Below are 25,118 nucleotides of genomic sequence, written 5' to 3'. Positions count from 1 at the left end.
GATGGCGAGCAAAACCTCCATGTATGACGGACGAGTAGAATGGACTTCTGGTGTGTTCCTGAATCTTCGAACGCCAGACTTCCGAGTCGAAAGTCGAAGATCTCTTGGCTTTCTTGCGGCATTTCGCGAAGTCACGCCCCCTTTTTGTCTTCATCTTTCGAAAATCTGAGAGTAGACCGAGAGCATTGATGACGCTGAACAAAATGGCTGCGCCCGTGAATATCTATTTTTTTGTTGTATTTGTACCATATGTAGGTCATTTTAATGTCGATAAACGCTCTTATAACCTTGATTACATTGCTCATTTATTCCGGACAACAATTTAGGCCTATACATTGCATGGTCATGCTGTGCGTTCAATACAATGTAAAGTTGCGTTGTTTTCGGGCTGGTTTGCTAAAGAGGCTAATGTAGCTAACAATAAACGACTAGCCAATTTCATGCCACAATCACAAAGACGAACAGGAATGCTATGAATGCTCCGAGACCTGATGTGACATCCAACGTGCAACTCGGAAGGCTGGCGTCCGAGGATTCAGGAACGCATCCTCTCCCCGACACGTGCAGACTTTTCTGATTGGTTGTTGGGATGTCGTCAGGTTTCTTCATATAAAATGAGGAACGTTTTGGTTACCGGTGGGTGGTCCCAAATGCGAAAAGATGCATTTTATTTTCACGGATCAACGACCGCCTTGGAAAATCATGTCCTGTTCTTGGCAGAGCGCTTTAATAGTGATCACATTGTACTCTTGAATGCAGATATTAATGTGATAGCCAGTTGCAACCCAAATGTTTTTCTTATTCGTGGTTTCCATTACTACAAAACTGGTTTCTGCAGCCCTAAGGTAGCCCTTGTTGCTCTGTATTGACCTCTACTTCCTATCAGGTGTAAACAGTGTCCATGCTGGTGACAGGACCACAGCGGGCAGTGCGCACAACCCGGCCGCAGCCTGTTTCCAAACAGAACACTGCCAGTTTAAATTCTTAACTTGTTTTTTTTATAGAGTTCATGAGTATGAAAGATTTTATAGAGAGTAGCCTACATGAGTGCAACACAAGTTCCGACCGTGATCCGATATCCTCCCCGGTCTCCTCGCGCACTTCCTTGATAACATCCCAGCTTGTTGTTGATTCGTTGTGACTTGGTTGTCGTCACGTTGAAAGCGACATCGAACTGCTTAAGTTATATTTAAGCATTAAGTTGTTCCTAGTAAAGGACGTTACTTGTCGGCGGTGTAGCCAAATTAGCTGAATTGCTTGTACGTTTTGAAACTAACTAGGGATTTCAAAGTGGAGTACTTTACGCACAGGCGTGGTGACTTACGCATAGCTGGTGCAGCGCCCGCCGTCACACCCACTTACCCACGGTTCTATGCTGGATAATGCTGGATAAAGAGTTTAGTTTCCCGTCAGGGACCATGGACATAAAAACTCCTAATGCTCGCTCTCCCAAACCTCGTTGAGGATCCACAATCGCTCCTTCGTCTAGTGTTGGTTTTCTCATAGGTAAGTTTGAATCTGTAGTCAGGCTATAGTTGGATCAAATATATATTTTTATATGCAAAATATTGGCATATATATATATATTTACAGTAGCCTACATTACATTTGAGTTCATATGTGTATTGGCGTATAACTTATATTATATCAATAATATATATGTAGACTGACGAGCCTGCGAGAGGAAGTCTAGTCAGTCTGAGTTGTTACATAATGTCGTGCAATTCGTCTAGCCTGTCTCCCCGCCCGTCCGAGGCCTGCCCTGTCAGCACAAAGGGTTTATAATAAGATCACAGCTACAGCAATGTACCTTTATTCTCTATAGCTAAATACTATTTATATTGATTACACATTATCCCTACTTTGTAATGCTGTCCAGCAACCATTTGGTCTCACGTACAATCCGAAGTTTTTTTATGCTGAAGTGATCCTAGCACTTCGAACAAAATAAGAATGTTGTGTGTGTCTGCGATTCTCTAGTCAAGTATAACGTTACGTTATAAGTAGGTCTAAAGACTTATAATATGTAATGAACTGCATCCTCATCTGGTATACCGATTAACTGACTAGTAACACACATTGTTAATTACGCTATCGCTACATAACTCAAATAAAAATATATATACTGGTGCCAACAATTCACGTAATCAAAACACGGTCATCCCATTAAAGTCTTTACATTTAGCATTCTTTAATGCCATTTCAAAAGAGTATTTCGTTTGCCTGGTGTGTGTATTTTCTGGGGGGAGGGACGCTGTAGTCACCATAGCACTGTACCAATATACACGCCCAGTTCCAGGGTGAGTTAAGGACAGCACAGCACGTTATCAGGCAGTACCAGTCTTTAACATTGTGTGCATAGCTGTTTAATTGCTATGTCTTGGGCTGTACCTGATTGGATGGTCTACGAAATAACGCCCAAAGAGAAAAAACCATAGGCTAATGGAATGCAGATACACAAGAGGGAATGGACGGTTATTCCTCCTTAATCCCTAAATTGTCTTGTTTAAAACCAGAGAACATGGAGTTATGACCACATGTAACTACTGCCCCTTCCACTGTAAGATTAATTCTGTGATATTAGCTAAATATAGAACGGCCCTGTTTGTGTGTGTGTGTGTGTGTGTGTGTGTGTGTGTGTGTGTGTGTGTGTGTGTGTGTGTGCGCGTGCGCGCGCGTTCGCTTTGCCTCCCTGGTAGGTTCTTCTGTGTATCATACCTTTATGGGTAATTTGCTTTAACCCTTAAGAAATCAGCATGTTGAAGAGTCAGCCTCCCACCAAAAATGCCAAGGAGAAGAGCAACAGCGCCACCCTACTGGCCACACATGGTGACTGGGACAAAGAAGGATGTGGGAGGATCTTAGAAGGCTGCAGCTCAGAGAAAGATTCGGGCTACTCTGGTTGGTTGATTCAAATCCGGCCTCAATGCTGTCCTATCTGTCACTTTATTCACAGATGGCAAACCATCCTCACACACACACACACACACACACACACACACACACACACACACACACACACACACACACACACACACACACACACACACACACACACACACACCGTCTACCTTACTCTCTCAGTCTTTCTCTCTGTGACTGTATTTATTTAATATTAATTCTCTCTCTCGCTCCCCTTTCACCAGACAAATTGCCTTATAAGAGACAAAAACACTGATAATGTTCAGCAATCAGTGGTGCAATTATTGGCATCTTGGGGATTCAGTTGAAAACAATCTGCATCCACACGGCTAGATTATTACTATATTTTATAAACTGGACCTTTTAGATCCCACTGTCTTCACTCCTCCTCCTCCTCCTCCTCCTCCTCCTCCTCCTCCTCCTCCTCCACTCTGCAGACAACGGGTCTGACCAGCAGCACACGGATGCAGGGTTGCTACGACGCATCGTCACAGGCCAGTCCAAGGGTTACAGTGAAGTGCTGAGGCAGTGTCCTGTCCAGCTCCCCAGCCAGGGCCCGCCTCATCAGGCCCCACACCGCACAGAGACCGATGCTCTGATGCTACCAGGGAGCGATCATGTCAGCCCAGTCTATATCATACAGAACCTGATGCCCCACCAGGAGAGGTCCACAGTCCACAAGGTGCTCAACAAACCCATTGCATGCATGCAATGTGGGCATGTTCACTCTGCATTATTATCATCATCATCATCCACATTATCATAAGATATCTAAAGTTGATGTAATACCATCAGCAAAAAGGCTTTGGCTCTGTAGATCGATAGACTTGTGAAACATTAACTTGTTTGTTTGTGCACTAGTCTTGTGCATAAGAGTTGTGTCACATTCAGATGTATGGTTTGTACTGTGGTGATATCAAGGCTTTCTGTTGAAAACACTATTCAATTTCAAACAAATACTGATTACAATTTAAAATGGGCTAAATGGTGCTTTTCCTTGTAGGCGGATGTGAAACCTATGATGTGGACAAACCCCAAAGATGGGTCTGGCGGCGCCAGCCCCGGCCAGGTGCTGCTAGTACAGCAGACCAGCCTGGCTCCATCCCGGCCGCCTCTCACCAAGCACCGAAACAAGTCCCAAACCCGCATGGTTCTGGGCACCGGGAGGCGAAAACCCACCTTCCTCCGCATCGCCCCACATCCCAGCAAGACATCCCCGGAGAACAACTCACCGAGCCCGGGCCTGAGACATCCCAGCAAGCGGGTGTTGTGTCCCGAGCTCAAGAGAGACCAGCCTGCATCTGCAGCCAGCAGCTCCCGCCCGCCGCGTACCCCTTCCTCCTCATCTGCCTTGCGAGCGACCAAAGGGACCATCCCCGCCGGCGCGGCCTGCTACCGCCGCTTCCTCCACACCATGAAGGCCCTGAAGCAGTCGGGTCTGCTGGACATCACCCTGCGCACCCAGGAGCTCATGCGTCGGAGCACGGCCTCTGAGCGCGACATCGCCCAGCTGAGCCAGCACACCCGCCTGCTGAGCCAGCTGGCCGGCCAACCGGGCGCCGCTAGCCAGGTGTCGGACGGACACGCGCCGTGGGAGAGGCTTCACCAGGCCATGGCCCAGTCAGGTGGCTACCCCAGCCTCAAGGTCCCGCACCGTGAGCCCCACTCACTGAGTCGCGACGGCGATCTCCCCGTCTCCCCCTCATCCTCCCCCTCGCCCCCGCCCGGCCCGAGCCAGAACACCACTGGTTCTGAACCCTCAGGGAAAGTCAGCTTCATGCCTCCTGACAGTTCTACGGGTTAAGAAGTCTTCAGCGTCAGGGTGGAGCATTGGTCTAAAACCCTTTGGTAAAGGTTATGTTCCCGGGGCTAAATGGGCTTGGTTATTTTTGTACATGTTTATTTCGGTCCAATTTGACTGTAAGACTGTAAAACAGTAGCTTTAAAAGCAAGTAGCTTTAAAGGCCATCGTCAATGGCTGTTGTTCTGTCTCATGGCTTAGAGCTCCTTTCTCTTTTTGAAAGAGAAATGATTTGTATTGGCCAAAGCAGAGATGTGGCCTTGGTGCCAACTTTTATTAAATCAATGCCTTAAAGAAAAGCTGAAGATAGGCTGGTTAGCCGATAAAAGAATAATGATCTGAATAATCCAAGGGATTTCCTAAGGGTTGTCTGCACCCCAAATTCACATGAGATGCAGAGACTATTGTGCCTTTAAAATCACCATAGCAATCATAAAATAAGTCATCCGTGTGGTTGACAGAGGTGTTCTTTTTATAGAGGGGAGATGACGATACTACACTTGTTGCCTTCCGAGGCATGACTCAGAAGGCAACTTGATAAGGTGGTCATGGAAAAGGAAATGTGTGCAACAGAAAACTCTGGTAAATTGTATGTTGCATCGATGTTTGCCAAGACTGAGCCTTCAAAATTCTAACTTATTTATTTGTCGCCCATAAAATGTTATGATTTGGGCACATGCAAATTAAATGTATGTATTCGTGAAGTCCAGATGTTTGCGTTAATCACAATGCAAAGCAGGTTTTGCATATTTATACACACATTTCGGTGTATTGGTAATTGTGGCCAAACCAATTTTTTTTTTGGTTAAATAATTGACTATGCTAAACGATTACTTTTCATAACATTTTGTGGTCACAAAGATGACTTTTTTAACTGACCTTTTTTTACTTACTCTAAATGACCTACACTTTTGCACCTTATGCCTTCAAATGCTGATAATACAGGAACTCAATCAATATGACCTGAATGAAAGCCTTAATAAACTGGAGTGAAGTGACATATGACCGTCCTTCAATACTAAATAAATATTATATTCAATTTATTAATGAAACATAATTGCTCATCTACAATTAATTAATTTATGTATAGATCAAATGCACCATTGATAGTCCCATTTCTCCAGACAACTGACTTTGAATCATATCTTGAGTGAAATAGAGAGGAAGGTATGGGAGATAGGGTTAGGGGGTTAGGAGGACATGCAGCAAATGACCACGGGCAGGTTTCGAACCCGGGTCGCTGCGTTTAGGACTGTGCCAATATGGTACGTGCCGTGTGCCTGTATGGTATACTCCCCTGATGAAGCATACTCTTAAAGCCTTTGGCGTTGTGGTTCCGGGGCTAGGTAGGACGTGGTAAAGGTTAAATACGTGGTTTATGCAGAGACACAATGGACATGCACTCGGAAGGTGGTTCATGCAGCTCATCCTGGACTGAAGGCGATCTTCGGGCAATAGTGGCCTGGGCGGGATGGTAAAGAACCCACCCATACTTAAACTGGTTTACCCCGCTAAATCGTCAGTCTGTAATGGCATCGGCAGGATGGCAAAGCAGTCAGGCCTATCGAGTCAGATTTATCTCAGAACCATATGTGGACTACAGAGTAAAACCTTGTTTAATGAGCCACAGACAGATGCTAGCTCACTGCTATCACTAGAACTTGAAAGTCCTCCTAAGGTTCCAGGATGCCAAGAACAATCTACACTTCATGACATCCGCAATTATCAAGTGTACTATGAAGCTTTGGTGTCCTCCATTACAGCTTGTGTTTTGCAGATAGATGTTGGCATTGGCAATATAGGATGATGTGTTGGTTATAGACTCTTTTCACTGAGGGGTTGAATACTCTTTTCAAAGAGAGGTCACAGCAGGACGAACATAGGTGTCCTTGCCTAACACTACTTATCTGTCTGCTACATGTATGTACCAGGCCACGGGTAGTAGACTCGACTATTGAGGATAAGTCTACCGTGATGGTACCAGGTGGCCCTCAGATATAAAAGGAGCAGAGCCGTTCTCAGTGTTATGAGCGACCTGTCTGGTTCTACGATGACGCCTCTGTGAAAAGGGTCTGCTGAAATGACGATGACGATGGTGTTCGTCCTGGGAAGGTTGACTGAGATCCGTCTACCCAGGAGTACAATGTTAGTGTCTTTCTTATGTCACTCTCTCCACTCCCTAGTCAAGGGCCCTTCATAAACATACACACACAAACATACACACACACCAAGATACACACAAACATACACTCTAACAAACTCACACACACAAAGACACAATCATACACATACATACACACACACACACACACACGCGCGCGCGCATGCACACATACGTAGCACCACCATTCTACAACCCTGTCAGCTCTTATGAGTTTGTGGGTAGTGGTTGGTAATAATGAGATGCTTATGGCTGCCAGGTTCCATTATGACTTGATGAAGACGTGTCAAAAGTCGCCATTCACAGCACAAACTTGTTTGCTTTTCAACTTAACCACCCACCATGAGTCATGCAACAGATGTAGAACTCCTATCTTTGTCTTTCACTTCTTTACATTTCCGTTTCCCCTCCGTCAGTGCTTCTTTCATCTGGTCCAAAACCTGCCGCCGTGTGTCCGGTCGGATAAAAGACAGATTGGCTTGTGGCCGGTTGCCAGGTTGGCATTCTGCTGTCCCGCTAATGCTGCTGTCCATTTGGATGTACGAAGTGGTAAAGTTGCAAATCTCCCAGCTCTCTTGCGGCATTTCACTGAGGCACGCCCCCTTTCGGTCGTAGTATCTCGTCGCTTTCAAAGTAGAGCGAGCAAATCTGTACAACTAGCAAAGAAGATGGCTGCGCCCATAGTCAATGGGGATTGAGCTGTATTTTCTTTGTATTTGTACCACGTTGGGGGTTGTAATGTCGATTTTAAATCCTCTTACACACTTGATTTCATTGCTGCTTTAATCCGGTCACCAATTTATGCATTGCACGGTCATGCTTTGCGTGCAATTCAATGTAAAGTTGTGTTTTCAAGCTGGTTTGCTAAAGAGGCTATGTTGCTAATGATGACTAGCCCGCTACTACCCCTCGTGGCTCGACAGAAACACGACAGAACTTGTTGAAATTAAAATTGGCGAAAATGGCAAGATATTATTGCAATGTAAAAGGCTTGCAATGTTTCTGTAAAGGCTGGCGACCATTATACTGGATTATTTCTTTTTTCCAAAATAATTTTCTTCTCAAACTCGTCGGACACCAATGGCAAACTGGAAGGCTGGAGCAAGGGAAATACGTCACGTTCTCGCTGAAGCTGGTCGTTCGTACCAGCCTACCATCAAAATGGATAGCAGCATTAGCACCGCCTCATTATATCAACAGCAACTTCATGCAAATGTGGGCTGGTTTGGTTCGCAAGAATCCAATAACCCCCCCCAGCCCCCCCTCCAGTCTAAGATCTGTTGCTTAGATCTGGGGTTCCCAAACTTTTCAAACCGCGACCCCCAAAATAACGGTGTCAGAGACTGGCGACCCCCACTATCCCCAGATGTAACTGAAAAAATACAATAAAATGTGCGTACAGGCCATACGCACTAGGCTTATCCAAACACGGGCTTCAACGACAACACCAAAGAACAGAGCAGCATGTTATGATTTTAAATTTACTGTTTGATAAAAAGCAGAATACCTCAGTCAAAATAATATCCATGTAACATGAGTGCACAGTATTGCTGTCATGTGCAAACTTAACTTTGAAACTTTACTTTCATGACATTTGAAAAGAAGAATATCTCAGTCAGGGTAATATCCACAAAATGTTGTAAACATATGTACATTGTTGCTGGCAACTATGTTTCAGCGTTAATCTCATCTAATAAGATGGATGCGCGCTATGCGCAGAACATTGTCCATTCTCGGTTTAATTGTGGAGACGGCCACACGGAAATCATCCTCCACATTTAGACGTGATCTGTATTTATTTTTTAATATATATCAGTGCAGAGAAAGTTTATCCGCACGGGTATGTGGATATTCCCTCTCGACTGAAATCCAGAACTCAGCAAGCGTCTTGGAATTAAAATCAGTCTTTAAAGTGCGGTCACATGACAGCTCAATCAGTGCGTCCTCCATGCCGGCTGACAGGAGACTTGCGGTGGTTATAGTACAGCGGATAAGCATAACGATTGTGCACTTTTTGAGAAAAGCATGACATTTCTAACATAGTTAGTACATGGCATAAGGTGTATTTTAAGATGTGGAGGGAAGTCAGATTTTGCCTGTGACGGCCGTGAGACGCCAAATCCAAGATGGCTGACATTCTGCTGGGTATAATGTTCAAACTCTCATAATTTTGGAACCATGCTATGTTATAAAACATTTAAGATGTCATTTCCAACTAAAGTGGATATGCCCAATCATTTGGTGACACTTTTGAGAACACCAGTGCTTGAGGAAACATATTTAGGTCAAAGTCAAGGTAAGAATTTACCAAATTTAGTCCGTAAATGCGAACTTTTGCCAGGTGGTGGCGCTACATCAAATCTCTTAGGGTTACCAAATCCACGTGGTTGGTCCTGTATCTGTCATGAATGTTCACAGAAAATTTGACATGTTTCCCATTAAAACCTTTTGAGTTATCGAGGTCACAAGGCCAGCCCACGTTATCGATGATCTGCTTTTCATTTGTTGTTAGTTGTCTAGTTGTCATAGTAACAAACCCTGACACCCAAACGTCAACCGCCGCCATCAGAAAACACAACTGTTCAAATCCTCCTCCTGTGGTAAGTTATCCAAAAAAAATGCATTTAAATCATAAGTTTGGATTCAAAATATGTATTTAATACATTCATACCGTTTAAAGTAAAAAGTATTCAAAAATGTAATACAGTGTATGAGATTAAGGGTTAACTGACATAGTAAGCTAGTTAGCCAGCTAGTGAACTAAACCTGTCATGGAGGTCTAAAAATGATATTGCTCTATCATGAGTTTTTCCTGATTAAAGTGTATGATACATTATTGTAAAAATCTTGTCTTCGACTTCAATAAATGGTGGCACTTCTTTTAAATGCTCTCCCCTGCTTCTTATGACAATGTATAATGACAGTTGTTTTTTGTTTTCAGTGCTGATATCGCAATAATGAAGCGTCACATCCTAATGGACTCTACCCAACCTTCTTTAGCCAAACACTCAAAGGCAACCTCCAGCACCAACTGGCACATGTGTGTCCTCTGCCAAACAGAGACTGATGAACATTTACAATGTCCTCTCAGATCGACAAAACAGCCCAATAATTGTGGCTATGCATCCCCGGCAGACGACCTTCTCCGGTTCCACACCCTTCAGCACATGCCCATGGACCTCAATCTGAATAGATTAAATGACGGCGATGGCATAGAATCAACTCTGAAGGCACACAGGGCTGAGTGGCACAAGAAATGTCGGCTAAAAGTAAATAAGAAGGCGTTTGAAGAGCAAAGTCGACGAGAATTTTCGACACAAAAACAAGAAAGTATCTTGATCGTGCATACAAGATCTGCTCACAGCCAACCACAGTCGATTGAGAATACTTGTTTCTTCTGTAATGAGCCTGCTGGTTCTCCAGACCTACATAATGCATCAACTTACAACATTGACACAAATGTGCGCAAGTGTGCCCTTAAACTTGAAGACACTGCTCTGTTGGCCAAGCTTGCAGCAGGAGACATGATTGCTATTGAGGCCAAGTACCATCAACACTGCTTGCGTTCACTGTACAACAGAGCTAGACAGGCTTCAACCAAAACCAATGATGAAGAGCATTCCTGCCTGCATGGCATAGCCTTTGCTGAGTTAGTGGCATTTTTGGAAGACATGAGTAGTGATGAGGATAGTGCTCCTGTGTTTAAAATGATAGACATTACTGAGCTTTACACGGGAAGGCTGAAGCAGCTTGGTCTTACTGTAGAAGCACGGATTCACACTAGACTGAAAAACCGACTGCTTTCTGCACTTCCTGATCTGAGAGCACATTCACATGGAGGAGACATACTTCTTAGTTTTGAGAAAGACATTGGACCAGCACTCATGATGGCCTCTCATCATGACAGCGATGCTATGCACCTAATGCCGGCAGCACAGGTTGTGCGCAAAGAAATCTTTGACTAAAAATTCTGCTTTGATGGGGCATTCCAGGCTAACTGCCAGCAGGCGGCTGTGCCAGCATCCCTTTTGGCTCTAGTCAACATGGTACTTGCTGGGGCAAACATCAAGCATCAGACTCAGCTGTTCCATACAACCACTACACAACCTGCCTTAGCAATCTCACAATTAATGGTTTTTAACAGTGTGAAGAATGCACGGCATGTGGATTCACCAAGCTCAGCACGTCACTGCCGCAGCCAAGAAACTCAGCTCCCACTCTATCTGTCCCTTAAGATACATGCAGTTACAAGAAGCAGAGGGCTCATTGACACACTGTTCAATCTGGGATTGTGTGTTTCCTATGACAGGCTGTTGCAAGTCTCATCAGAAATTGCAAACAGTGTATGCCAGCGCTTTAAGGTGGAAGATGTAGTGTGCCCACCCAAGTTGCGGAATGGACTTTTCACAACAGCAGCAGTGGACAACATTGATCACAATCCAAGTTCTGCAACAGCCAAAGATTCTTTCCATGGCACTGGAATCTCACTTATGCAGCATCCATCACACACACATGGAGGAACTGATCGTGGAGTATTAGTGATTCATCAGGGTGGATCATCCACCAAATCAGTGACTCCTCTGCCATCAGCATACACCTTTGTGCCACCAGCTGCCTTCAGGACAAAAGACTTCAATGCTCCTATTGTACAAGGTCCTGTGAGACCTTCTGACCTCCTGGTTACTGCAGCTGCCAAAGAAGATTATGCATGGCTCAACAAAGTTTAAACAGCTCTTGAAAAGTGTACCATGGATATCATGATATCGTGGTCTGCTTATCACGCTGATGCACACCAAGCAGTCATTCCACCTGCAGCAATCAACTCACTACTTCCTCTGTTTCTTGATAACGCACACTCAGTGGCAATGGTGCGTCACTCAATGGACATTGTCAGGGCGGCAGTTCAGAATGTGAACCCTGGTCAGATTCCTGTCCTTGCTGCTGATCAACCTCTGTATGCACTTGCTAAGGAAATTCAGTGGACCTGGCCAGCCACTAACGGAGAGGATCACTTTGTGATCATGTTCGGTGGTTCTACACATTAAGATGGCTACGTTGAAGTTGCTGGGAGACTGGCTAGAAGACAGTGGCTGGACAAATGCATTGGTACAGGCTGGTATTGCAAGTTTGGGAACTTCAAAGTCCTTTATAAATGTCAGCCATGTCACCAAGACCCACCATGCACACCAGGTCACAGCTGCAAGCCTGTATACACTTCTACAACAAGCCTACACCAAAGACTGCACATCTGATGATATTGATGAAATGCAATCTGATAGTGTGCCTTTTGAGGAGTGTTGCATACAGCGAGCAAAGACCACTGTTCACTTTGACTACTGGCTTAAGACCCTGTCTTTGGAGCTTCTCATGCTGCGTTACATCAGATCACTTCGAGAAGGTAACTTCCAGCTGTATGTGGAATCCCTGACTCAGATCATGCCCTGGATGTTCTCCCTCGGTCACACGCACTACTCTAGATGGCTTTCTGTACACATCCATGACATGATAACTCTTGCCAAAAAACATCCTGATGTCCTAGCAGAATTCATGTCTGGAAATTTTGTGGTGCACAAAACCTGCAACCAATTCTCTGGCATGGCACTAGACCAGTGTCACGAGCAGAACAATGCAAAGGTGAAAGGTTCTTGTGTGGCTATTGGACTGACTGGCAAACCAGGAGCACTCCGACGCTGGATGATAGCCGGGCCAGAAATCACCAGGATCACATCAGAATTTGAGCAGCAAACAGTAAAGCAGCAACATGGTGCTAGTGGCACTGGACAACATCACCATGATCATAAACCTGGAGTACAAGCTGCCTTCTTGAAGGAAGTTAAGGCACTTGTGAATGTGCTGGGAGTGATGTGGAATCCATTCTTAGAAAACAGCCAAGACCTACTAGTCATTGACACAAGGGACATCATGGACCCCCAAGTAGCTGAAACTGTGAGAAGGATTGAAACCCTTGGTGAGGAGCAGTACACCAAGTTTGTGACCGAAAAGCTAGAAAAGTGTATGACACTGGTCACACAAACAATTCCGAAGAACAAACTGCCACCGTTCAGTAGGCCACCATTTAAAATTATGCCCAATTATGCCCAAACAGAAGGCACAACTTGCAGCTCTAACAGCGATTTTGCATCGCTGTCACTTCCGTTTACCCATATCATATGTCGGCCAGAGAGTTTGGATTTGAAGAACATAAACAGATAGATCTCATCCCTCTCCCCCACCTACCCATCCTCCATTTGCAATTAAAGGACGTTGTACTAAATGAAAAGAATAAGCAAAAAGGAAAAAAGAAGAACGTCAGATCCCCCGTTATGAGGGGGGCATATCCGTTTTAGTCCTGTCTGCAGGTCTAATCATTTACGAAATTTGCGGGTAGGCCGAGTCCATGAAAGCGAAAGCAAACAGATAAATAACAGTTAGTCATGTTTGTGGGACGCTATGAGATTTTTCGCTTCAGTCACTGAGGAAACGTTTTTCCTACCTCCCGATTTCGGGCAGTGGATGGTGAGCCTGGCTGGGAAAAGTAAGGCTGGTTTAAGATTGAGCTTGTACAGCTCTGACATGACCTCACGATACTCCCTCCGTAATTCCACGACCTCTGGGGGATAGTCCTCGAAGATGAGTATGGAATGGTTTTGGAACTTTAGCTGTCCTCTCTTCAGTCGGGCTTCGCGGATGATTCTGTCTCTATGTTGGAATTTAGGCAACAGGTGGATGGCTTTAGTTGTGTCACAGTTTCCACAAGATTTTGAGAGTCTATAACATTAAAGCATGCCATCCGTGCCACGTAATTTTTGCCTGAACAGGGTGGTAGTCCAACATTTTTGTTTGAAGTGGAGATATTGATGGCGCGTCTGATACCTTCAATTTTATCAATATAAAAAGCTGCAAACTCATTGCATTTCTGCGTGGAATGGAGATCAGGTGGAATTTCTGTTGGGGGGTTGGTCAGTCTGTCAACATTTGCAAATAGGGTTTTTGCATTATTAGTGTTGGTTTTAATGATATTGGAGAAAAATGTTCTCCAATTACTGTTTAAAAATATTTGTAATTAAATGCATACCATTTGTTCTTGTTTCTCTGTTTTGAGATTAGCATTCTTGTTTAAATGTTACAAATTGAGTTAATAAACTGAACTTGGAAATTGTTTTAAGTTGTTGCAGATGTTATCTCCGCTAATTTTATTATTCTAAATCAATAAATATTAGCAGGTTCTCAATAGTAGGCTATTTCAATTCAGGGAGGGCGCGAAAAAATATCAGTCTCCTAGGGTGGGAATGACAGAAAATAATTGAGAACCACTGGTCTAGAACATGTTGTACTTTTTGATTAGCTCACGTTGTTATGGCAATGAAAACGCCCACAGCTGATAAAATAATGCCAACGGTTTTGTTTTAACTGAAAATGAGCACCCTTTTATTTTTGCATCAGAACAAGATTTTTTTGCATCAGAATTTTTATAAAAATGTATGGGGTCCTGAAAGTGAGACAACGTAGTCACTTGCTCCCGAAATATTGGTATGTTCCTCATATTATTAATCTAGTACATTTTGTACCAATTTGTTTCAGTATCTGTGTAAATAAAATAAGGGGGGGGAAACATGGTCATTTTTGAGTGAAACTTACACAAAGGAAATTGAATATACCTCAAATTTGTTATTACAGTTCACATCCATTGATTATTCCATTGAAAAAGCAAGGCCATCTTTTTTATATAAGCCTTGTGGGGTATGCTATGAACCTCGCTGAACATACCCAGGCTTTCTTTGGAAACTCGCGATCAGAGTTAAATAGTGCATTGCGTCATTTTACTCACCTTTACATAGGTAAGTATGAGAGATCAAGAGCAGTCTATTTCACTCAAGAGGTTCAGATAGTCATAATGAACTCCTATGAGGCGTTCAAAAATTAGGTAGCAACTAGGGGCAAAACAGTTGCACATAATTAGGCTAGGGAGGCATGCTGGCAAAAAAGAGCCGATGGTGTAAATTCGAGTGTTAAGATTCTGCATATTGTCTTTATATGGTGTTGTTTTGGCCCCAATGTATAGAGGAACAAACTAGTGAGAATTGGTGTTGACAATACCAAGGTGTGGTCCAATGATGTACTAATGTCAGCGTTAATATCATGTGCTCTATTGAGGTTATATATAGACCACGGCTACACCTCCCTGAGCGGCTCCACCTCCCTGACATGGGCCAGTGGCTCCACCTCCCTGTCCTTGGGCAGCGGCTCCACCTTCCTGTCCTCAGGCAGTGGCTCCACCTCCCTGAACGGCTCCACCTCCCTGTCCAGGGCCAGTGGCTCCACCTCCCTGATTTGCTCCACCTCCCTTAGTGGCTCCACCTCCCTGAGAGGCTCCACCTCCCTGAGTGGCTCCCCCCCCCTGTCCCAGGCCATTGGCTCCCCCTCCTTGTCCAGGGCCAGCGGGTATTTGGCGGCAGGTTGACACAGACGACGCAATCGCTAACAGCGGGAAAGAAAATACATTGTCAAGGGTTGGGGTTAGGGCATGTTACAAACTGGTTTAGATTGTGATTTGTGTTGAGTACATGTGGTATAAAAGACACGACAGAACCTCCCCTTTACCTGAGGCAGAGTTCCAGGCACAGTGGCCAGTTTTATCAGCGTCACTGCTGGGACCAGAATCATGGAGGACAAGGCCATCAGCCAGCCCAACGTGTATGCCCAGGTCGGATACACGTACCAGCGGTTGAAGGTGAGTGGCTGGTAATCAACCATAGAGTATATAAAAGAGACCTGTAAAAGGGTCAAACATTTAAATAACCAGGAAGGTTGAGGACATTGTGGACACCGCATTCCAGGCTGCCTTAATGCTTAAATAAATACTTTCTTAGTTTGATGAAAGTTTTAAGGGTGAGGGTGGGAATATAATTTGGGTTGAAACCCAGTCCTCTGGTAAGGTACTGTATGTACATTTGAAGAGGTAAACCAAAAGGCTGTTCTGCTCTCTTACCAGTGAGACCAGGGGTGTGAGGTAACGCCAGCATTGCTTAAAGAACCAGTTGGGCCGCACACCTGTCATATCCTCAATGATGTCATACATCCGCTCAGCCCCTGGTGGAGAGAAGAGAGAGAGAGGATGACAGGATATGTTTCATTATTCAAAGACAATTCTGTTTAACTCTGTGGTTTACCCAAATCATTTTTGGGATATTAAAGTAGGATTGCTTACCAAATATCCAGCCAAGTGCAAATGCTTCAAACACACAAAGGCAGAGAATGCATGCTCCATTACATGCATAGTAATCAAACAGCTGGAACACAAACATTCCTCCCTGATGGAGGAGAGATGAGTTTATTGATGAGTTTAATTTATAGTTTATCGGGTGAACACAGTTGCTAGTTGTAAGGATGTATAACAATATGGTCATACACAAGAATAAGATACAAAAATACTTAGGAACTCCAGAGGAGACCACCAGATCAAATAAAATATTTTGATAATGTAACAATTTAATATAATATTTGGGAGCATTTGTAAAAAAGAGAACTCTGCATTAGAGCTGTAACCATCTCTCTGAGTTGTTCCACTGGTGCTGGAGTAGCTGTGACCTAACCCCGTCCTTCCTTGTGGGGTCAATGTGCTTCTGAGGGGTTTCTTTCTCAGGGCTGGTTCAGTGGGTCGTTAGTTGAACCACACGCACCTGATGCAGACCAGCGGTAAGAGAGCAGCCTGCCTGCCTGCTTCCTCTTTCTGACAACACGGTTATCCCCCTTCTGTATTTTGTTGGTATGTTCTGGTTTTATACACACACAACAGCCCAAACCTCATCCATCCAGACATCCATGACACCATTGATTAGCTTACTATCACGTCTCATGGTTATCCTTAATACCTGTTGTTGTCATTTCCATCGGTTCTTTAAGCAAAACAAAGAGTCCTAACTGTACTGTTAATGACCTTTATTTGCACTGACCTCCGTGACCATGACGAGCTGCGAACAGAAGCAGACAAAGCAGAACAGGAGGAGCAGGAGTTCCCGGCGGCCGGCCTTGCGGAGCACTTTGGGGAACAGATCTATGACCGATGTCATCACCACCTCCAATGCAACAAACTTCAAGGGAAAATAAGAGCAGGAACAGAAGATGGATCACGTGTGTGTTATGTGTACGGCGAAGACTATTATATCTGTATTTGTATTGTTGTTGTTGTGTTTGTTTTACTTTTCTCCATTCTTACCTGAGTGTCCAGGCCCAAGAGAATGATCATAATGAAGAAACACACGGCCCACAGCTGAGGCAGCGGCATCATGGCTATCGCCTGAGGATATGCAACGAACGCCAGCCCTGGGCCTGATGATCATTGTATTAGATACACAATCTGTTTGTGTGAATTTTTCTTGACTTTTACTTATTTACTGAAAACACGTTTTCTGCATTTATTTTTACTAATTTAAAAAAGTAGATGAAAAATCAGGGATTTCTTTCTCTGTGCATGCAGCGTCATGCAGTACCTGACTCTGCCACTTGATCAATGGGCGTGTTCTGCATCTCTGCCATGAATCCGAGTACTGAGAACACAGCGAACCCTGCTACCACACTGGTGCAGCTGTTCAGCAAGCACAACCACAGACAGTCTCTGTAACATATCATAAGAAAACACTTTACTCAGCTTTGTCATTGAAAGCAATTGACTTCCACAAATCTCAAGGGTTTTGGTGAGCGGCCTAACCATGGAATTGTGATTTGTTTCAGGGTCACCTGTAGCAGTTGTTGTAGTAAGGGTTATAGCTCCCTAGCACGGTCAAGGATCCCACTCCTATGCTGTAGGAGAAAAAGATCTGTGCACCAGCCTCCATCCATACCTGTACACAAGGTAAGGGTATCTATTCTCATGGCTCATGGCTGATTACACACTGAGGAACGAACAACGTTAATTAAAGGTATGATATGTATATTCTGCCGCTAAGGGTCATTCAATCAAAAAAACAGGTGTAGTTCTACGACATAGTAAAGTTGTCATGGATGTATTTTTGTATTATCTTTAATAAAGCGTGCATGCGTTATTCAAATCGCAAACATAGTCACACGACTAGTCGCACGCCCTCGTTCCTTATGCTCAAGGTTATGGGGCAGTACGGACACCAACCGGCATGGAGTCAGAATCTGGATCCACAAACACCTTTTTATTTTTATAACACAATATATTATAACTCTAAATTTTAAAGGAACACTTAATAACATCTAGCCCAGACAGTCTTCCCTATTCATCCTGAAGTGTGGGTGTGAAGGGGGGCGAGGCCTTATCTACCTGTGGGTCCAATAGATGTGACGGCTCTGGGTAAAGATAGTACACCACTCCGTTCATAGCCCCCGGCAGAGTGAGTCCACGGATCAGCAAAATGAGCAACATTAAGTAGGGAAAGGTTGCAGTGACATACACCACCTGGAAAAAAACATTGCCTTTATGTACTTTTAAAGGTCCCATTCCATGAAAATCTCACTTTATGAGGTTTTCTAACATTGATATGGGTTCGGTGTAAAACGAGCGCTAGGTATACTCCTCGCCTTTGGAAAAAATGGAAGCTCAGGCGCGCTGATATGGAATGTGGCCCCATATGTCTTCAGAAGGGGCCAAGCTACCTCCCCTTTCTCTGCCTTGCCCGCCCAGAGAATTTGGCCCACAAATGAGACAATGAGCTATAGTGCGAGCGCCACATGTGTGTGTGTGTGTGATTACAGCACACTGTAACGCAAGTGTTGTACACTTCTTTGTTATTTTGATAACCATTCTGCTGTTGGTGTTATGGCGCATAACATGTCGGTTCTCTGACGTCTCTGGTATTTCCACAATGAGACTGTAGTGGGGGTTACCTCAGCCATGGTTGAGAAGGAATTAGGAGAAAGGAACTTTGGCTTTGACTCCCTGAAGTACATGAACCGTGATATGGAGGAGAAAGGGATTGTTGCCCGCAATTGTCTCCCGCAAGAGCCCCGCTGCCCGCCGCCCGCCGCCGCGAGGCACCACCGCCATGGGGCACCACCGCCGTGAGTCACCCCCGCCTCGGTGCTGCCCGCTGCCGAGGCGGTGGGCAGCGGGCAGGGGGCAGCGCCGAGGTGATGGTGCCTCGACCAGTGTTTCCGCTAGAAGAAATTGGTGCCGGTCATGTGACCGGGAAGGTTTCATTTTACCGGTCAAATTGGAAAAAAATCGGTCGGATATTGGCCGTGTTTATTGCACTTAAAAAAATTGATAGGCAGGCTATATAAAGAAGAAGAAGAAGTGTGTGATCATATTTTGATTCGCCATGGTTGTTAAATACCGGTGCTCCGCAAAGCTTGCCTCCGGCTTTCGCTAGCTTGCCACCGTTTAGTTCATAAACCTACGGTAGTCTATAGCGATTAATTTGAGCGAGTGCACGAAATGTAACAACTTATTTATTTTATCACACAGGCTACGCTACAATCAAAACACTCATTGTTTTACATGAATTGGCTAAACAAATGACCACTGTAGCATATTTAAACACAATTCAAATGAACACATTCAAAAGTATTTCTGCTCAATTTAAAAGGTTGAATCTCCTCGTGACTGAATGTTTGTATACAGCGTGCATGCTGTATGCACGCAGGGTTGATGCCCTCCACTTTTTTCTGTGGAGAACCAGCCTTGAACATTACGCATAAAACGAAACCGGATTGTTTTCGCCCGTTTCGGCTCCGTGTGGAAGGGGCCTTATTTCCAATTGGTCATTCTGACCGGAGACATTATGAATTTTCGGTCCTCCTCTTTTTTTTCCGGTCAAAGACCGGTAATTACCGGACAACGGGAACTCTGGCCTCGACAGCTGGGCTCCGGCGAGAGACAATTGCGGGCAACAATCTCTTTCTCTTCCCTGTCGCGGTCCAGTCTACTTCAGATTGATGTGGAAGTGGAAGAACCAGAGACGTCGGAGAACCCGACGCAGACGTTTGAGATTCATAGTATCGTCTGGAGGCGCACACAGCTTTTTGCTGTGATAATATATATTATATGATATAGATATCTATTTATAATATTAAAGATTATAATATTTATTATATTGAGATATAGAGCTCCAGGAATCCCGCCGGAGCACCCGTAGGGTTCTAGAATATTTACAGAACACGGCTAAAGGCTGTGCGCGCCTCGCCATTGCGATACATCCACTGTAAACAGAGCGCATGGTACCATGGCCACCAGCTGCTCAGGGCCACACCCCCATCCTCCTCCTTCACCTGCCTCTCTCCTCCTCATTTGCATTAAAGCGCGTTTGGGGAAAGCTCAATGTGCGAGTGGCAGTAATTCTGCACCACGGCTGAATTTCGGGAACATCTTCAAATACTGTGTTAGGGGTCCACTAATATATATATTAAAGCATCCATAAAGTAGCATGCCATGGGACGTTTAACAAATGTATATTTAACAAATTAAATAGAAAATATGAAAAAAGACAAACAGGGCCTTCGAATAGTTGGCAAATACCTTGCCTGTTGAGCGGACTCCTTTCCAGATGCAAAAGTAACAAGCTACCCACACTACAAGGGCACAGAGCAGCAATTCCCATCGGATGCTGCCAAGTTCTTCAATCCCACCTGAGATGGACAACGCTCGCTGTCTGCTCAAAACAAAAACAACAACCAATTAATAGTGTTCAAAGATTTTTCAAAGACCTCAGACATGTACTTACTCCCAAAACTCTGTGGATGCGGAGGTAGAGTTGGTCTGGTTGTTCCATCCGACGGCCCCGTTTCCCAGGGAAAATGATACACATTTGTCTGATAGGGTTGAAAGTTGTTTTTTTTAACCCACAATTAAACGAAAGCAAGTCTGCAAGTCACCAAATGTCCCAGTTTAACAACGTACAAGGTTCTCAACCATCTCAACAAAGGTTTACTGCTTTATTCAAATAATGGCGTGGTGCTTCATAAAGACACCACCCAATGCAAACACTAAATTGGGTCCGGTGTCCTGTCCCATTCCTCCTAAATGAAAGGAGCTTTGTACATAAGGTGAATTATAAGGAGTGTTACTAATACCTGTGTTCCAGTAGTTGGTGCAGCTGGCCCAAGGGAGCTCATAGCTGAAGGAAAAGATCAAGTAGAACAGGGCCCAGGTCAATATGACGGGGTAGGTTATGCAGCTGTACAGCAGAACCACCTGGCCCCCATAGCCTATACCTGCAGGATAACATGGGGAATTTCTGTCAAGGGAAGCCCTCAAAATAATGAACAACTCATCAAAATACATGACAAAGGTCTTGTCATTTTTCGATATTTTAATTTGGAAATATTACATATTATACCCTTTAATCAATAAGGTCCTGTTTATTAAAAGGTAAGCAAGTGAAAATACTATTGGGTTATGATATGCGCTGATGCTTACAGAGATGATTCGAAAGCATTTAAGTGAACCAATGGCAAGGACCCTTTTAACTCATTTAAATTAGAGCTGTCAGTTAAACGCGTTATTAACGACGTTAACGCAAACCAATTTTAACGGCGTTAAATTTTTTATCGCGCGATTAACGCAATTATTATATATAAAAAATATATATATTTTTTTTTTTGGCTCAAAACAAAGAAGCAGTAGCCTGACTGCTATGTTCAAATGACATTTGTTCAAAGCAGTCGTTTAATTGCACTATAGGCTCTTTTTTTGTATCGTCCTGTTTTGATCAATATATGCCAATGTTGTTATCAATAAAAAATCATTTGCACAAGGCAAGCCGATGCACTTCACCATGTTGATAAGAGAATTCAAATGAGAAGAATTATGGGACAAAAAAAATCAAGGGATATTTAGCAGAGAAAAATAATTTTTGATTAATTGCGATTAATCGTGAGTTAACTATGATATTAATGTGATTAATCACGATTAAATATTTTAATCGCTTGACAGCTCTAATTTAAATATGTTGGCACATTGTATCATTGTGGTAATGTGTTAGAAATGGTAGCTAAGCCATTACTAGCCAGCTGGCACTAGGCACTATGCAGTGGAGCATTTCAGAGCCTTGTCAAACATTAAAGACGCGTGGCACTTGTGTTGACACTAAAGCCATTCGGTTTTAGTGTGTTAACACACTTACACGCAACAGCCTCATTTTGTTTGAATTTATTTTTGTTCATACATATTTTTTTCGAGTGAGTTAGAATTGATATTCATATTCATGTCAAAGGGGAAAAATAATATACATATAAAAAGGTAAATTAAATGTAACGTGTCAAAAGTGGGACAAGAAGAAAGTAACTCATTTATTAATGCAACATGGCCATTGTTGTGTCAAAGTAAGTTATTTAATGTAATCCAAGTGAAACCTCAGTCCTTGGTTATGCATTATAGATTATTCATTATAAACACATTATAAGATGTTTTAAGCGGTGAATGAGGTTTCACGTTAGAAATTCCTGCTCTTCCGCTACGTAGCTAAGATGGCTGCCGTAGAGTACGAAAAGTGTACATCAATCCACACACCGCGGTTTGACTGTTTTCAGTATACCATCTAGCAATAGACTATAGCTCTATAACAACCTAAACAGGTCTGTTTAGGTGGCTATAGAGCTATAGTCTATATAGTCTATAGCTATAGGCTAGCTAGGCTAAATACCGTCACCGGAGCAAGTCCGGATGTTATCAAAAGCATCTGTCATTTCAAAAGCAACATCAAACAGATCGCAAATATCCTAACAACAGATCGGACGAGAGAAACGTATAAATCCCTTTATTTACGGCGTTATGTTGTGATATAGGGTCAATAAATACCAAATATATATAACTTTACATTTAAGGCAATGCTTATCTTGAAATTAGACGGAGGAGGCGGGCCGTGCTTCTGTCACATACCATTGTTGGGAACGGCAGTTACCGTTCCAGAACGGCATATGCCGTTCCACCTGAATGGCAGTTACCGTTTCAGAACGGCAGTTACCCTTTAAGAACGGCATGTGCCGTTTCAGAACGGCATATGCCACGGTTTGTCAGTGGTCTCGGTGGCACATGACATGCAACAGGCCAATAAACGATCTCGTTCCCACTGACTATTTGGCTAAAATCATCAATACATCAATACAAATTATAAAATGAGTTTACGAGAAAACCCCAAACACTCTTACTTCTATTAGACTCCCGGATCTACCTCATTGACACAGTCTCAGTCTAAATGTATTAATAATTTGGACACATTTTTGATTCTGAAACTGAGCTTTGTGCCAAAGCTTTAATTTACTTCAAGGGTATTTATTTTCATTTTGCACCATTTCTAAGCGGGTCACACCAAAGCACAAGTGGTTACCTTCTGCCAGAGGGCAAAGCTTCCTCCACACAGTGATTCCTCCTTCCTGGGTGTACTGACCCATCGACGTCTCCAACAGGAACAGGGGCACCCCACACGTCACCACAAACACCATGTACGGCACCAAGAACGCACCTGGAACCACAGGCAGACACGGCTCAACAAAGGTGGGGGGGTACTGAGACGCAAAACTCTTTATCCGAAGATGAGATTAAAAAATGTTTGAATGATTATTATACCCCCTCCATTTTTGTAGCAGAGGTAGGGAAACCGCCAGACGTTTCCCAGGCCCACCACGTTCCCTGCGACCGCCAGGAGGAACTCTGTCTTACTGGCCCATTGTCCTCTCTCTTCAATCTTCACTTCCCCCATCTTGTCCCTCGTGCAGTTTATTCCTGAGCCAAAGCTGTCAGAACAGATCTTCTTTCCTCCTGGAGTTTAGTCCTGATTTCAGCCAAAGCTGTCAGAACAGATCTTCTTTGTGTTCCCCTTCTCACCTGCTCTGGCGGTTGGAAGACCCAGTTAGTCATCTGTTTCCCAGTATGGCTTCATTGGGAACTAAAGCTGTATGCTACTGATTGACCGAAGGTGATGAATCTCTAAAGCCATTTGAAAAAAACCATAGCAGCTCAGGTAGTTTTGAAATATTCCTTAATCTAGAAACACCTTACTGTCCCATTTACTATTAATAAACACCACATTTACACTTGGAAAATGTGCCCTTGCTAGATTTTTTTCCTTTTCCATTACCTTAAAGCTATATATTATTTTAAAGATTAGACTGACAATTCTGGTACATTATTGAACAGGGATTATTAAAGGTGACGTATTATACCACCAGGTGTGAGTGTGATTAGCCGTTACAAGGCGTTTTGAAAATCTGCCCCTTCTGACTGATCACAAGTCCACCTAGAAAGTCCACCTTCAAAACAGCTTGTAACAGCTAATCACATCTGGTGGTATAATATGTCACCTTTAAATCTGAAAATCTATTTTACATCTGACACATGTCTGTCTCAGGCCCCGTCCACCGAAACGGAAGCTCCCACGGGCGAAACCGTTCCGGTTTCGATCTATCCGGTTTCGGAGTATCTCCGTAAAGACGGAGTCAAGCGAAACCGAGTAGATCTGTAGAGACGCTATAGTACACATGCCAGGCCCATAAGGGGCGCTGCTTCTGCTACAGAAATCCAGAATAACAACAAATAAGAAGAAGAGGCAAGCATGCGCAAAAAAAACAAAACACCGCGAACCACCCGAACACCGTCTCAATAAATAATGGCTTAGCAACCCAACGAGGGACATGATTTGCTGCAGAACGATTACAAGGCTGTAGTCATCTTCTTTGTTGTTGTGAGTTCTGAGACTCCGCGGGCTTAAGTTAACAGTCATTGGCTAGAGGGTGGAGAGGTGGGGCGATGACGTCATGGTTTACGGTTTCAGTCGGTTTCAGGCGTCCACACCAGAGTGGCTATGGGGTCCACACGAATCCAAAACGAAACCGGGTAGATTTGAAACCACCTCCGAGGGTGGTTTCAGAAGTTTACGGTTTCGGTCAGCGGATTCGCCGGCTTCGTGTGGACGGGGCCTCAGTCTCAGTTTTTCTATCAATTTTGCTGTGATCGTATTGATAAATGATTGTTTGTGGCACTAACTACCCGAAATTAGCATGTGTATTTATTGTGTTTTTGTTTGTATTATGGCTCCTGGACTTGGTTATAATTTTTTTGGTGAAATTACAAGATATATTGTTTGTGGATACTTTTGATCAATTTACAGCTGATGTTTGTAAGATGGCCTTGCAATTCTCAATATAGATGTCCAAAGAAAGTTAACATTAAATTGTTGGTATAGACAGCTTTTGTAAAACCATAAAAGAAAAAAACAATGAAATTATTTTGTTTTCGGGGCCATTGAAGACCTATAGAAATTGATAGGACAAACT

The 25,118-nt window shown here is 43.7% G+C and overlaps 2 protein-coding genes across 2 annotated transcripts; one reads left to right on the top strand and one right to left on the bottom strand.

Annotated features, from left to right (window-relative positions):
* The first annotated feature begins 8 nt into the window (after positions 1-8).
* On the top strand, positions 9-6,958 carry LOC130405372 (uncharacterized). Its single transcript, XM_056610434.1, has 4 exons — positions 9-1,506; positions 2,749-2,901; positions 3,360-3,604; positions 3,926-6,958. Exons 2-4 carry the CDS (start codon positions 2,757-2,759, stop codon positions 4,724-4,726), a joined length of 1,191 nt encoding a protein of 396 aa, XP_056466409.1. The 5' UTR covers positions 9-1,506; positions 2,749-2,756; the 3' UTR covers positions 4,727-6,958.
* An 8,098-nt stretch (positions 6,959-15,056) lies between these two features.
* Positions 15,057-23,700, bottom strand: LOC130405651 (sodium- and chloride-dependent GABA transporter 2-like). The gene is made up of 14 exons (XM_056610825.1): positions 23,413-23,700; positions 23,174-23,308; positions 20,919-21,059; positions 20,570-20,657; positions 20,365-20,497; positions 18,172-18,306; positions 17,622-17,725; positions 17,375-17,499; positions 17,101-17,213; positions 16,838-16,975; positions 16,093-16,195; positions 15,874-15,974; positions 15,486-15,656; positions 15,057-15,362 (listed from the first exon to the last, which is right to left on the bottom strand). Exons 1-14 carry the CDS (start codon positions 23,543-23,545, stop codon positions 15,057-15,059), a joined length of 1,926 nt encoding a protein of 641 aa, XP_056466800.1. The 5' UTR covers positions 23,546-23,700.
* Between the last annotated feature and the right edge of the window lie 1,418 nt (positions 23,701-25,118).

The sequence above is a fragment of the Gadus chalcogrammus genome, chromosome 16, assembly GCF_026213295.1.
Source record: "Gadus chalcogrammus isolate NIFS_2021 chromosome 16, NIFS_Gcha_1.0, whole genome shotgun sequence".
Taxonomy (NCBI): Eukaryota; Metazoa; Chordata; class Actinopteri; order Gadiformes; family Gadidae; genus Gadus; species Gadus chalcogrammus.
The sequence above is the reverse complement of the archived record's forward strand: the minus strand, read 5'-3'. Positions and strand labels throughout refer to the sequence as shown.

Coding starts and splice junctions, on each gene's coding strand:
- LOC130405372 (XM_056610434.1), top strand. CDS start 2,757: ATGTTGAAGAGTCAGCCTCCCACCAAAAATGCCAAGGAGAAGAGCAAC. Junction 2,902..3,359: donor GAAAGATTCGGGCTACTCTG/GTTGGTTGATTC, acceptor TCCACTCTGCAG/ACAACGGGTCTGACCAGCAG. Junction 3,605..3,925: donor AGAGGTCCACAGTCCACAAG/GTGCTCAACAAA, acceptor TTTTCCTTGTAG/GCGGATGTGAAACCTATGAT.
- LOC130405651 (XM_056610825.1), bottom strand. CDS start 23,545: ATGGGGGAAGTGAAGATTGAAGAGAGAGGACAATGGGCCAGTAAGACA. Junction 21,060..23,173: donor GCTTTGCCCTCTGGCAGAAG/GTAACCACTTGT, acceptor GTTATCCTGCAG/GTATAGGCTATGGGGGCCAG. Junction 16,196..16,837: donor AGCTCGTCATGGTCACGGAG/GTCAGTGCAAAT, acceptor CTCCTCCATCAG/GGAGGAATGTTTGTGTTCCA.